At 37.3% G+C, this 15888-nt stretch overlaps 1 protein-coding gene across 2 annotated transcripts in view; it reads right to left on the reverse strand.

The window, feature by feature from the left end:
- LOC136885232 (zinc finger protein 665) overlaps window positions 1–9669 on the reverse strand; it is a 67503-nt gene extending 57834 nt beyond the window's left edge. The window contains exons 1-3 of one of the 2 annotated variants that reach the window (XM_068230225.1): window positions 9601–9669; window positions 7143–7221; window positions 1816–1911 (exon numbers count right to left, since the gene is read on the reverse strand). In XM_068230225.1, the coding sequence (XP_068086326.1) occupies window positions 1816–1911; window positions 7143–7208 (162 nt within the window). In that variant the 5' untranslated portion in view covers window positions 7209–7221; window positions 9601–9669. Of the gene's footprint in view, window positions 1–1815; window positions 1912–7142; window positions 7222–7314; window positions 7368–9600 lie in introns of those variants that run through there. The other variant, XM_068230224.1, reaches the window with a different exon arrangement.
- Between the last annotated feature and the right edge of the window lie 6219 nt (window positions 9670–15888).

The raw sequence follows: 15888 nt of genomic DNA on the forward strand, positions 1-15888 counted from the left end.
TACAATGTCACAAATGTTGCGCTTGGTTAGATAACGAGAGATATCTCCCAAGACACAGTTCAAGAGCACCTTGCTCCAAAGGTTACACATACGGCCTTCCAATGGCCCGACTCAAAATTGCACCAGTATCAGACAAGAGTTTACATGCTCTTTAAATTCAACCAAGCAGGCTGTGCTCCCAATTCCTTACAGACTACTCAAGGAAACATTACACAAAACTTTACCATTTCTGGCATCTCTCGGTACAACATACAATTTAAAATTCCTTTACACAACGGTATCTAGTACCCATACTACTGGGCCTCCATGGAAGAGAACAACAGGTTATTTTACTGGTCCAAACTCAAAATGTATGCAGTCGTAAACATGCACTCCTTGAAAACCAAGTTTAGAAACCCTACTTGGGCTTGTGGCCCGATGATGCAGAGGCTAATTCTACACCCCTGAGGTGACTCGAAAGAGAAGTTAATGAGTGATTTACAGGAGAAAAAGGTTACAAAATCGTAGTCACCTCAAGATAAACTGAAGGGGAATTTGAGACGGTAACTCACTCTCTATCCCCAATTTACAGTTTAAGTCTGTATGAAATTTTACTTTAGCAGGATGAAAGCTAAAATTTCTGAAAACAGATGGTTACACAGTTAAACATTAGAAGCTTCCCATCCTGTGAGTTCGCGGAGATAGCTAGTGGCCATTACCTGGGTTGACGTTCAGAAATTTGACAAGAATAAGACAAGGTAAGTAGAAAAGGCCACGGGGAGGGTTCGAGAAGGCTCTGGGCTAAATCTGACCACACCCTCTCATTTCATTTGATACTCAAAAAGTTACAAGAAGCTTATGATTGGCTGAAAAATAAATACAGAAAATTTGTGACTGGCCAGACTTCAAAGCTGGCGGGATGAGAAGGAAGTGTTGCAAAACATTGAAGTATAAAAATAAATGAAAGTAAATTTAGTTGAAAAAACTTATAAACCCAAAACTTCTTTAAATCACTAATTATTCCACCTTGCACCAGAGTGCATGACCTCAGCTTTTTGTGGGGACATCTATGGAGAAAAATTAAAACTTTCTGCAGTACACGAAACCAAAATAAAGAAATCCAGTCAGTTTAGGAAAATTTAAAATAACATATTACTCAGTTATTCAGTAGTGACGTCTTCTGATCAATGTCCCAACTTTATGCATTAGGGGTTTTCTTTTCAATGTGCGGGGTTGAGGTGCACCTCCCGGTACAAATATTATAAGTCACAATGGACTAGTAACATCACAGACAACATTAGGGAGAAAGAGAATATTTTTCACTTGCCAAGAGATGGCTACAATGTGTGTAGTATACAAGCAAACAAACACAGTAAACAAGCATATCACCTGAAACTTGTATCAACAAATTACTGTATTATTTAGAAAACAACAATTCATAAAATCAATAAGATAACAAAGGTGCTTCATTTGGAAACAACTAGTAAAATATCCTGTAACAGTAACAAAAGAATGTATCTTTCAGCTACTTTGTGTTCAAAACTAATTAACGAATTCAAAAGTATTAGTAGGAATGATACCAGCTACCAAATGACATAGAGTACAGGTCTTTGGAATAATCCTAACTGCTGCACAATTCATAACGCAAGATCGTGGAACAACTTGAAGGAAAAGTGAAAACTAGGTATGTAAACAGTCAATCTCATAAAAAGGTATATTATCAGTAGGACTATCAATCATGTGCACTAAAAATATGGATCAAACCCCGGTATCTGTTGAGCCATTTTCTACCCATTTCCATTATCTGATGATGGCTTATCAAATTATGTACATTACCTCAAGAGAGTTTTCCTGTGAGGACTCTGGCTCGGTTAACTCTGATTTAACTTCTTCTTTCAGAGCTATCACTTCTGATACATGTTCAAAATTTTCCTGTGGAAAATAAGATGTATTAGTTATGGTCATAACACACACATACAAATACCGTCACTAACAAATGAGCATAATAATTCATTAATTTCCAGTATTACAGTTAATTTCAGAATTTCACTAATGTTTAAGGAAGATTTCTACCAGCAGAAGACTGTTATAATCAAAGGCTGTACTGAGAATGGTGTTACTACTCTTGCTCACTCCTTATGTCAGAGAAAGGATGCGACTGAGAACAAAATATAAAATGCGAAACATTTTCTAGCCATATCAGAAGATATAATACCAGAGATGGAATTGGGGCCATCTCACACAGAATTTGGAAGGAAGCAGCCATAGGCATAAACACTCAAATCATAAAAGTTGTTTGAACAAATTAGAAGCGTTACATTTCTAAATGATTTTTTGTTCTCAGCAGAGAGTTTGTTTATAGACAGATTAAAATTACTTGAAATAATGGAATCACATTCTCTACTATGGTTTTGCTGAGATCACAGGGGCTACATAAAACATTAATACAGTTCTGTTTCAAACAGCATATTTCAATGATTCCAAGTGTAAAATAAAAAACATAAACATGAAGGAAGCAGACTTATCACATTCATATAACCGTGAAAGATGTTATGTAACGCAAAGTCAAAGCAGCTAGAAATGAAATATTTTACTACTATAAGCATGTTATGTAGTGTTCTGTGAGGAGCTGAGGGGATGAGGACACCGTCAGTGGAGAATCAGCAGTGTTGGAGTGTATATCTGCAGTTTCAGAAGATCTTTTATGATCTACTACGAGACATTTAAATTTCACTCTTAGATTCATAAAACCTTGTCAGCATTACAGGGGGGGGGGGGGGACTGTGATTAAAAGCTTATATTCTCATGTAAATTAAGTAACTAATAAAAGTGAATTAAAGTAACAAGTTCTAGAATATACCAACTCAACACATTCAATACAGGAGAGAAGAGTAGCTGAACTAAGGAATGGATGGAAAGGATGCAAAAAAAGGACAGGGAAATAATGACAAAGAGGAAAGAAAAAATTCTGTTTAATGTGCCTTAAGTAATTAAAGTGTCAAAGCCCACTAAGAAGGGGCATATAAAAGAAATCATTCCCAGAAATCAAACATTCTAGAGCCCTTAGACATGGTTCTCTATAGAACATAGAATCTGACCTGTATTTGAGGAATAAAATGAGCTAATCATTATTCTGTCTTTCTAGAAGAATTCAACATCTGAGCAAGATACTTATTTTGAGAGAACGTAGATTCAGATTCTGAGCTATTTCATCCCTCGTATGTCATAGGCAAATCTGCTCGTTCCTTAAAACACATAATATCTTCCAGCACATTGTGGATGTGAGGGTAACCCAGAATAATCACACCTATGTTGACATTATGTTTAGCAGACTGATGTATCCAGGCTCAAAAACACTAATGAAAGATTTGTGACTTAACTTCTTCTACACTAATTATGGTAGGAGTAATAATTTTTAACATGTGGTGCTAATGCTGGTGCAGTAGTGTGGGAGGATATTAGTTTTTTAAAGTACAATTGGCCATCCATCCTCTATTTTAATCAGAGGGGAAAAATAAAAAAGTGCAACCTCTAAACCACAGTAATTTCGATACTGACAATAAAATGTACAGACTAATCCAAGCCCAAACTAAAGTTCCTAAGAGCTGGCAGCTTTGTGTAGTGCGTTGTGGTGTATTCCCAGACAAATAAACAAAACAGAGTTGTACTATGCATAGATGCTCATTCAGCAATTGAGGACCATTTTTTCAAAACTCGCTCCTTACAAAATCATAATTTTTCAGGAGAGACAAAAAACTGGTTAGACAATAGAGTAAAATGGATAATTTGACAAAGTACATCTTAAACAGTTTATTTGTTAGTTAAAATTTGATATAAGTATAGCCAAAAGCACAAATTTTAATAGATTTTACAAGCATGGTAGGGGAAAAATTTTTTTTTTTTTTCAAAGCTCGCTCATTGCATTATCCTATTGAGTAAAAATCTCCTCCACAGCATATATAAAACAAATTTAAAAACATAAAATGTCAGAATTTACACACAGACATTATCACAATACTATAAATGAAGAATGGTAGTGGTAATAGTATATACGATACCAGTGTTTCAAATTTTATCAGACATAAAATTAATGAATCTCTGTCTTTATTGACTAGACCTCTTTACTTCTCAATCAGTTTCCCCAACTTCTGTATCCTGCATCATATCACTTACATTCAACTCCGTAGCTTCCCCAGGTATTTGCATGAATTTCATTAATTTTGCCATACCTTAGCTCTTTTCGTTACTAACGTGATTTACTATTTCCATTTTTGGAGCCAAGTACATTTCTTTGAAGGAAATCTTTCCTTTATTGAGTATTTCTACAATGGTTGATTCACCACTGTATGTGTATCGAACAGCGACTTGTACCTTGAAGTTTTCATGTTTACTGTATTGAATGATGCGGGTTTTTGTGATATTGAAAGGTAGTTTTCCAATCAAAATGTTTCTTGATTTAGCCTTCAGATCATAGATGTTCCAATCTTTTTGCAGTATTCTTACTTGTCCATGACCACTGAGTAGGCTATGATACTTCATAGGCGATACAATCTCTTCCTTCTCTCTGTATTTTTTCTCTACGTTCCCGAATTCTCGATCTGGCGGCAAAAAGCTATGACCTTGATTGGGAAAATAATGTTCAACTGATGTGAAAACTGTAGACTTTTTGAGGAAACATGCCACAGATGCTAATAAAATAGTATTCATATGTTGGGATACACAAGAGTCTGAAAATAGCCTGAGTTTTTTATATCTAACCCCTTCCTTGCGAAGATTATTTTCTAAGTGCTCACGATAGTCTTTTACACCCAAAGCCATTTCATTCGCTCCATGACCCCCTTCTATCTCCAACCACGTATAAAAGAAACCTTTACTTTTGTCCAGTCGTTTTTCATTTGTCATGACACAAAGATTATATAACTATGCTTGTCTCAGTAAAATGCTTACCCTATAGATACTTTAGGAATGGGTTGATTTTGTTGCATGTCAAATATAACATCAACATGACTATCATCCTTTTCTTTAAGTATGGTAAAAAATTTATTAGCTCATGCTTTGTGTAATTTATAATCAATTCGAACCTTGTTCCTTACAACGTCATTTTTCATATCTTAAATTATCAATAAAAGTTCTTTACACGTCAAACATGTATCTGAGTGTGGATTCCAAAAACCTAAATTGAATTTCGTATAGAAAATTTGCTTGTACTTTGAGATTGAACATTTTGATTTCCCTTCTAAATCTCTTTCATTGCAGAACTGAATGAATATTTTATTGATATTAAGGTCCAGAGGCAAATACGCTCGTGTACACTTATTGCGACTATTTAAAATGAATTGAACACCATCTGTAACATTGCTAAATTCAATGGCTTTAACAACTCCTTCATGAACAACATCAACAAATTCAAACACCATCCTAAAACCACTTTATCTAAAGACATAACAAAACCAACTGCATTTTCCACTTTCACTCAAGATGCTTATAAAATAACTAACATTTTTTTAAAACACAACATGTAAATTTCTTTTAGAACTAACAATAGAAATTTGGATATTTTACACAACTCCAAATCACTAAATAAATCCACTGCTTTTTCTAAATCTGGAGTGTACAGATTCAAATGTAACAACTGCAACTCCTCCTACATCAGACAAACTGGCCGCAACTTCAATATCAGATACTCCGAACACTACTGAAAATTGCTTTATTCATCTTGATCAATACTTCAACCCTAATTTCAATTTAAACGACATTTCTGAAAAACCCAATATCCTTTTCGACTTCCTAATTCTTCTTCTCAAAAATTCTAAATTTCAAAACCACAATTCTATTTTCCATGCCTTACAAAGTTCATACCCACATTTTCTACCTCCAATAACCCACCCTAAACTACCCCTCCTTCATCACCCTATCTTATCCTTCCTCAAAACCATTTAATTTCAATTTCTTTCTTTCTTCTCTTATTCCACTATTCCTCTTCCTCTATTAATTTATTCTATCTTTTCTTTATTAAAAAATCTATTCCACCATCATTTCGGTTTCTTCTCATTCATAATCAACTCCTGCCTTGCGCCGATTTCGACTACTTCAATCAAGACCTGAATATTTTACTTTTTTTAAAAAATTGCGCACGGTGCATATACATTTTCATTTGTTTCCGGTATTGCACTTTTTACTATATTTTTTCTCTTCACAATTGTTTTTTCATGTCAACTGTTCTAAGAATTCTATAGGAGCACAATTGCTTATTCAATTATATTGAACTGTATTATGTTTATCTATATACTTACTCTCCCGCGACCGAGGAAAATTACTGGATCAACAAGCTATTCTCCATTTTACTTTGGCATTTGAAACCACAGTGTCTAATTTTGAATGTGTCACGCTGATCACCGGGAGCTGGCAAGTTGCTTCAATTGATCTACTAGTCTTCAACTCCTGAACAATTATGGTTCTTTGTTTGTGTTCGATTGTGATGTGACTTTATGCCTGACAGTGTTTAAAAACTGGCTGATTAAACTGTTCTCCGTTATTCGTAAACATTGTGCGACTTTGCCTAGCACTGCATGTGCCATCCTGCCGCTCAGAGAATTGCGCACTATTTAATTTTGAGTGACTTGCATTTTACTTCCAAGTTTTACAGTGTCTAGCCCCGTTCACTTTTATATCGCCTCTTCTACTGATCCTATGCACTGTTTTTTCATTTCTTAATCGGCTGATGATGACCTGGACTAGGGTCAAAACCGGTACCATTTCTAACTATTATTAAATGGGAATGTAATTCACTACATTTCTCTTTCTTTTGTATTGAATAGGTTGAAACTCTTTATCAATTGTTTCAAGTGTAACTGTAATATTCTTCAATATGGAACAATTAAATTTTTAACTTTTGGGAAAACAACCCATATTTAGCGGCTTGTTGTGATGACAATAAACAACTTTTGCTAATACCCGTTTAAAGACATGAAAGCCAAGTGACCTAACATTCACGTCCCGTATATAACTCAATTCACCCCATTTTTGCAATGAGCGAGTCCTCAATTGGTGACTGCTGGTGTTAATACTGAGGAAGCACATAGAAAATTATGCCCCTGCCAAATTTATTCAGCTATTAAGGGTTAATTTTGGACCTCTATAAAGTTATCTGGAATGAGACCTACACGTGATGCAGTTGTTTTTTCTTCAAGCCAGCCTGGTTCCTCTTTGATCTTTGCTTCCAGGTCCATTTTGCACTGCAAACTGAAAAAAAAAATGAAGTAGTTAGAAGGTACTGGTATGGTTGATTACTTCCACTAACCTTACACTGAAACATAAGCCACAAAAATATATTACCTTATTGATGTCATTGATAGTTATGGTGTTTGTCAACAAACTAAGCGACAAACTTGTCATTTTATTTGACCATCAATATTATGATCATACCAAAAACCCAAAATTTTACATGACTGTTGATATTATGATCATACATATAGGACCTCAAGTTTTCTATGACTGATACTTCAATCAAAGCTAACGACCTGCAGTTTTACATGATTTCTAAAACAGTGATCACTTCCATAGAAAATATAATTTAACTTATCTGTCGATATCAAGATCATAGTCAAAGGACCCCTAGTATTACATGACACCTTATATTGTATTAATAGCTATCTAACATACAGTTTTATATGGAACTGAAACCGCAACAAGATGACCTTTCTTGAAAATTCAGTGACTGTACGGTTTGCAGATCACTCTGATCACCGGGGTCCATATACTGGAATCTTCCTACCATTTTTATTCTTTGCAATCAGCTTCAAATCTAACTGAACAAGTTCACAGTTCTTTGAGATATGTTCTATCAAAATTTTCCTTCCCAGGATCAAATTCTCTCAAACCATTCTCCTCTCATTAAGCTTATTCACTATCTCTTTATTTGAGACATGTTCTATCAATCTGATCAAGAACTTCTGATAGCACGGCCTTTAAAAAGCTTCAACTCTGTTTTTCTTTGCACCAGTTATTATCTATGTTTCACTTCCATACAGTGTCATACTCCTTACTCAGTGTAAACATAATTTTAAAAGTTTTCAATCTGTTCAACCTAAAGAACGTAATGGAGAACAGATGGGAATTTAGGCTGGATTCAGTGATGATATTTATTGATATTGAGAAGGCATATGTCAGTGTACCATGGCAAGTGGTCTCGGATGCATTGATAAAATAGAAGGCAGGGAGAGGTGAAGAACATATTACCGGTATAAAAGCCATGAACGAAAAGTGAGTAAGTAGTATGAATACTACGATAGGACAAACAAAATGGTTCAAAGTAGAAACAAGACTTCAAAATGGATGTGTTTTATCCCCTCCAATCTTCATTACAATCACGGATGAAATCCACAAGATTATACAACAAAAAATGGGAACCAAGGAGGCAAAGGCCTCACTCTTTGCAGATAAGACAGTAATATGTGGAGAAGATGAAATGGAAGCACAAGAAGAAGATAATGTAAGGAATGAGGAGATGGAGGAATATGGAATTAAAATCTGTGTGGGAAAGAGTACGATAGTAGTGGTGATGAGAGGTAATAGAGAAGGAATTGGGAATATTGAAGTAAATGGAAGACCATCAGAAGTTGTGGAAAGCTTCATGTATTCAGGGAGAATAATTGAAAATGGGAAAATAAATTAAGAAACTGGATAGAGACTTGAACAAGCCAATGTGTTTTACCAATGTGTAACTGGGACATCCAACGGAATGAACAGAGTAATGAACAACTCAACATTCACAGCCTCACTATAAAATTGCACACAGAGGTAAATAACACAGCAAAACAATACCGGTAATTAAAATTACACACTAAATATTGCAATTTTATGTCTAACTACCATCCGCATTTCTTCATCTGCGTTGCTCTTCAGAAAAAAAGAACCCTCAAAATTCAGATACATGATATATTGCTACTACACACAACTTGCAGGCACTTGCAACGCAAAGGCTGGGAGTTTTCTAAAAAGCAAACTAGTTATATGCGTATTCATTTTTAATGCTTAATTACAAATAAAATTTAAGAAAACTAATAACATTAAATATTAAAAATATGTAGAATGCTGAAACTGAGAAGGATTAATATTAACTTCTAATATTCTCACTTGAGATCTATACATTTAGCAAATGTACATTATTGAACTTGAACATTACCGACGATATGTTAGAGGTTGTGGACGCAGTGTAAAAAGACATAAATCACAATTCCTCAATGAAGAAAATCCGTAACTTCCTTAACGGAATAAGCTGTAGAATTGGCCTTATATAACAACATACCAGCCACTTAGAAACAAAACCGGATATTTGAATGTTGTTTAATCACTTAAAACAAACTCTTGAAGAACAAATTTGATTTGTAACAGTCAGTAGAACAGGCTGAATTTAGGAAAGGATGTATTACTTGTGACACCTACAGAGTATGAGACACTTCTTCCGCTACTTGAAATGTGAATGGCCTTGTTATATCACCCGGTTCCAATACTTGTAATAAATCACACTGTAACACTCATATATACTAAAATACATAACTGTGGGGAGAGTTGTAGTTGAACACATCCGTAATGTCTACAATTGTAGTATGAGACACTTACTGAAAAGGGCACTGGCGGCGCTGAGTGGAACGTCCCGCTCACGTGTGGCCCAGATTGGTTGCGCAGTAGTTTCCCCTCGGCCTGCTCGTGACGTCATCAAACGCATGTGCATCTCATTTCTTTGTTTATATATGCCTGTCTTATATAGAAAGGATTTCCACGTAATAACTATACGTAATTTCTTTCCGTATATTGCTGTTGGTTTATACAGTGGCCTACTGTATTTTGCGTAGTGTGTGTGTGTCGTAGTTCGTTTCTGTGAGATCTCTGTTAAGTTGCTGTGTTTCGTGCAGTGAGGTGCACTTATTTTCTTTTCGTTAGTTGCGTGAACAGTGTAATAGTAGCTGGAGTGAAATTTATGTGTTCATTGTACAGTATCATTGCGATTGAAAACTGTGCCGTTAATGATTCACCGACCGAGCTCGATAGCTGCAGTCGCTTAAGTGCGGCCAGTATCCAGTATTCGGGAGATAGTGGGTTCGAACCCCACTGTCGGCAGCCCTGAAGATGGTTTTCCGTGGTTTCCCATTTTCACACCAGGTAAATGCTGAGACTGTACCTTAGTTAAGGCCACGGACGCTTCCTTCCCATTCGTAGGCCTTTCCTGTCCCATCGTCGCCATAAGATCTATCTGTGTCGGTGCGACGTAAAGCAAATAGTAATTAAAAAATATATATATTCACGCAATCTACAGCGACACCTGATTGTTCAGCAGAGGAATTTCGGTACCACGCCGGCTACATCGCCGACCGTGAAAGGAAATATGACAGGTCAATGCGAAGTCCCACTGGAGAAATGCTTTCCATTTCCTTTGGTACAGCCCCTGTGGGGTGGATAGAAATGTTATCTCGGGGAGGTCTACTCGTTCTATCGTTAGAATGGTAAACCAAATAAAGGAATTTGAGTTAATTTTCAGGGACACTCACGGACGTGCTGAACTGTGACACATATCTAATATTATACGCAAAGTGTGTCAAATAATTAGCAGTAAATTCCCCGCTGTACCACCAGAAATATTAACAATGTGTGTTAGAACGAGAATGTTTATACGCATACGACAAATGAACATTCGGACAAGAACTAAAAAATCCATAGCAGCTCATCGGCGAAAGGCACGACAGTGGATTTCATCATCAAAAGCAACCACTTCATGACATCTAATCTCACAGGTAGGACTGTGTTCTAATGAAGTGCTATCTATGCGGAGCCTCCGTGGCTCAGACGGCAGCGCGTCGGCTTCTCACCACTGGATACCGTGGTTCAAATCCCGGTCACTCCATGTGAGATTTGTGCTGGGCAAAGTGGAGGCGGGACAGGTTTTTCTCTGGGTACTCCGGATTTCCCTGTCATCCTTCATTCCAGCAAAACTCTCCATTATCATTTATCAGTCATTAATAAATCACTTTGGGAGTGGCGACCCCATTGTAATAATAGCCTATATGTGGTCCATTCATTACATCCCTGACCCGGTCAAAGACTGGAAAACAGGCTGTAGGTTTTCCAGGACTATCTATGCATGGTTTCGAATATAAACTTACTTCTGCTGCTGTTATTATATGTGTTGAGCTTTAAACTCGATACCTGCGGAAGTGAGTCAGTATATCGTATCTTAACATACGGTAGATCATCACGGAATTTCTGCTGTAAAGATTTAATATGACAAAGATTTCATATCTCGAAATATTTGTTTACAGATTTGAAAGCGCGTAACCTTCCTCAAAGTAAATTGTTGCTATAGGCTTTACGTCGCACCGACACAGATAGTTCTTATGGCGACGATGGGACAGGAGAGGGCTAGGAGTGGGAAGGAAGCGGCCGTGGCCTTAATTAAGGCCTGGTGTAAAAATAGGAAACCACGGAAAACCATATTCAGGGCTGCCGACAGTGGGCTTCGAACCCACTATCTCCCGAATACTGGATACTGGCCGCACTTAAGCGACTGCAGCTATCGAGCTCGGTCAAACTAAATAGAGGGACTTGGAAATGTTAATGAATTTCAAGCGTTGGTTAGTGTGCCGTCACGTTTACGCCTTATTCGTAAAGGAAATAATGAAAAGTTACTATGCTGTACTCTTTTTCTATCTTATAACTGCAGTAATCTTTATGTCTGGTCTGGAATTAGTTCTGAGAAACTGTAATATTTGCTGATATTATGAGATTCCTACTGATTTGCGCGCTCTGGTCTCGGCTGTTTTGCTCCTACTGTGACGTCATTTCGTTAACCAATAGCAGCTCGGCTCGCGTTGGGCCCAAACTTTAGTAGTGTTTAAGAACCTCGTGTCCCGCTATGTCTGGCTCAAGGAGAATATATAAGGGAAAGGGACCTCTCCGGGTAAAAGAAAGAGAATACGAAAGCAGGTCCATAAGTCTAAACGTATGTGGACAGCCATGGAAGGAGGAATCAACTGCCTGAACTTTACGATCCAATTCTTCGTACACTAACGGAAATAAAATCGTACACTTTTTAATACATATATACATTCATTATCATTATAGTCCGTTATGCCATTCAGCGTTCAGTCTGCAAGCCTCTGTGAATTTACCAAAACGGCACGTCGCGACAATCCTCTATTTGCAACCAGTTCTATACCTCTTATCATTAAATCGTTAAAAACTGAATCAAACCACTGTCATCTTGGTCTCCCTCTACTTCTCTTACCCACCATAATAGAGACTATTATTTTTCTAGGTAACCTATCCTCCTCCATTCGTCGCACATGTCCCCACCACCGAAGACGGTTTATGCGTGCAGCTTCATCCATCGAGTTCATTCCTAACTTAGCCTTTATCTGCTAGTTCCGAGCAGGCCTACTTTCCTACCATTGTTTCCACCTGTTTTAAAAACAACAATTCTCGCTACTTTCATGTCTGTTACTTCAAACTTCTGAATAATATATCCTGAGTCCACCCAGCTTTCGTTCTCGTAAAGCAAAGATGGTCTGGAAACACTCCGATGTAAATACAGTTTGGTCCGGGAGATGACTTCCTTCTTACAGAACAATGTTGATCGCAACTGCCAACTCACTACATTGGCTTTACTAGACCTTGATTTAATCTCACTTACTATATTACCATCCTGGGGGAACAACCAACAAAAATACTTAAAATTATCTACCTGTTCCATGTTTGTATCACCAATCTGATATTCACTTCTGTTGACTTTCTTACCTACTGACATCAATTTAGTCTTGGAGAGGCTAATTGTTATTCCATACTCACTGCACCTATTTTCAAGTTCCAGGACATTCGACTTCAGGCTTTCGGCACAATCTGCCATTAAGACGAAGTCGTCAGCAAAGGCCAGACTGCATACTAAATTTTCACCCGCCTGAATAACTCCTTGCCAATTTATACCTTTCAGAAGATGATCCACGTAAATTACGAAGAGCAAATGTGAAAGATTACAGCCTTGTCTAAACCCTGTAAGTATCCTGAACCAAGAACCCGTTCTACCATCAATTGTTACTGGAGCCCAATTGTCATCACGAATGTCTTTGATTGATTTTAATAATCTAATCATTTCATCCCCCCCCCCCCCGCAGTATTGTGAACATCGTTTCCCTCGATACCCTGTCATATGCTTTCTCTAGATCTACCAAACCAAAACACAGCTGTCTATTCATTTCCTAACATTTTACATTTACCTGGTGCGTACTGAAAATTGGCTCTTGACAGCCCCTCCGTGCTCTGTAACCACACTGGATCTCATGCAACTTCCTCTCTGATCACACCCTCTCTTCCGGGATGCTGGTGAATACTTTGCTTGGTATAGTAATCATACAGGGAACGGATTTATTTGTACTAATATTTATTGAAATATGTACATATATATTTAGTTATTTTTATTCGAATATGGAATTATATATGGACTTAAAATTGCACATATAACATTCATTTCTATTTTATCCAAGTTCAAAGCATCTAAACAAAGTAGATCTACATGCAACATAATGTTGCACTTCTCATTTTAATATATTTAAAGAACACACAATATTTTATTCTCTGTTACCAAAAGAATGGATTACAAAATGTTCTTTTATGTGCTGCAAAGTGAATCTCGTCCTATTATCTCTAAGGACAGTTTTTTATTGACTGAAACTGCGTTCAACATCGGAAGACGTAATGGCGGCGTAATTCAACTTCACAGTATCTGCTGAGGTTAAATCCAGTGTTAATTTTACACTTAAATCTCCACATAGCATTGCAGCCACCTTTGTCATTTCTTCACATCCGGGGTTATTTGAAAGCATCTCTTGTTTGCTTCATTTGCAGGATTTAGTTGTTCCACAGTTTTATTCACAATTTCACAACTTTCAGAAAGTGGGAGATGCGAGTTTTGGAGCCCTTTCAGTGTTTTTGTGATGCATAAGAAATTATGCTCAATGTAACATAAGTCATTTTTCACATATATGTCGCAAACAACTGTTTTCGCGGCTTCAATTGAGGCTGCATCTTCAGAGTCCATGGTATGCAGAACGTTCTTAATACAGTCTATATATATTCAACATAATATTCAATCGCTTGCAGCCACGTACCCCACCTAGTTAGAATCGGCTTAGGCGGCACTGGAATCTCTGGGTACATTTCTTTCAAAAGATGAACTCTTCTGTGGCCTTTGAGAAAAACTTTCTTCACTGAGGAAATCAATAAATTTACCTTGGGGTAACTGCCTTTTACCATTTCAGCCACACGATGAAAGGCATGTGCTACACATGTTAAATGAGTCCGGCGTTCATCATATAAGGTGCAGAATCGCTAATAAAAAGTAACACTTTATTATACTTAACGCCCTGTGGCCAGAGGTTACTCAAAGCCTCACTGAACAGTTTTGCTGTAGTTTTGTTATCGCACTTTTCTAGAACAACACAGTGTAAGAGAATCCGTTTACAATAATATTCGCTTAAAAAGCCAATGATTACGTTGCCAATTAGCCTGCCTTCTTTGTCTGTTGTCTCATCCATGGAAACCGAAATTGGACCGTCTTTAATCTCTTGCCTTATCTTCCGAACAGTTTAATCGTATATGGCTGAACAGTACGTTTTTATGAACGCTGACTCATCCGGGATGGATCGTTTGGTATATCTCTCGAGGAATTCCCTGAAGCGCTGATTATAAGAGAGGTATGTCAGCAGAGATGAGACCACGGGAGAGATCGGTGTTGAACTAGAACGTTAGGCGGCACTGGAATCTCTAGGTACATTTCTTTCAAAAGATGAACTCTTCCGTGGGTTTTGAGAAAAACTTTTTTTCACTGAGGAAATCAATAATTTACCTTGGGGTTATTAGTGGAATATTGTGTAGGAGGGATACTGACTGGAGGGTGATTGGGGATTTAAATGAGACTATGGAGTGGGTATGTGGGAAACTCGGAGTGAACTTTCTAGATCTTAATGGGTGGGTACGAGATAGAGACCGGCGCTCAGATGGCCTTCATTTAAACCGCAGTGGTAAATTTGTTTGGAAGGGTAATAGGGAAACGGGATGGCCTAGGGAGCGGTGATAAGGGAACAGGGAACTGCAAATCAAGTAGGGATGACATAAAATTGTTAGTGTTGAACTGTAGAAGTATTGTAAAGAAAGGAATAGAATTAAGTAATATAATAGATATATGTCTACCAGATATTGTAATATGAGTTGAATCATGGCTGGGAAATGATATGATGGATGCAGAAATTTTCTCGCCGCACTGGAGTGTGTATCGTAGAGATAGGATAGGAATGGTGGGAGGGGGAGTGTTCATTCTGGTGAAAGAAGAATTTGTAAGCTACGAAAAAGTCAAAGATGAGACACATGGAATACTAGGTGTAAGGCTCATTTCAAAAGATAATAGGCAACTTGATATATTTGGAGTGTACAGATCGGGAAAAGGTAGCACTGACGCGGATTCGTAATTACTTGATAGGATAGTCAGCTATGTGGAAAACGACATGGAAAGAAATGTGATTGTAGCGGGAGATCTGAATTTGCCAGATGTCAATTGGGAAGGAAATGCGAACGACAGGAAGCATCACCAACAAATGGCAAATAAGTTAATATGGCGAGGACAGCTGATTCAGAAAGTGATGGAACCAACCAGAGGGAAAAATATCCTGGATGTGGTGCTGATAAAACCAGATGAGCTCTATAGGGAAACTCAAGTAATAGATGGTATTAGTGATCATGACGCTGTTTTTGTGGTAGTTAAACATAAATGCGATAGAAAGGAAGGTCTTAAAAGTAGGACTATTAGGCAGTACCATATGGCTGATAAAGCAGGCATGAGGCAGTTTCTAAAAAGTAACTATGATC

Source organism: Anabrus simplex, chromosome 14 (genome assembly GCF_040414725.1).
Source record: "Anabrus simplex isolate iqAnaSimp1 chromosome 14, ASM4041472v1, whole genome shotgun sequence".
NCBI classification, from domain to species: domain Eukaryota; kingdom Metazoa; phylum Arthropoda; class Insecta; order Orthoptera; family Tettigoniidae; genus Anabrus; species Anabrus simplex.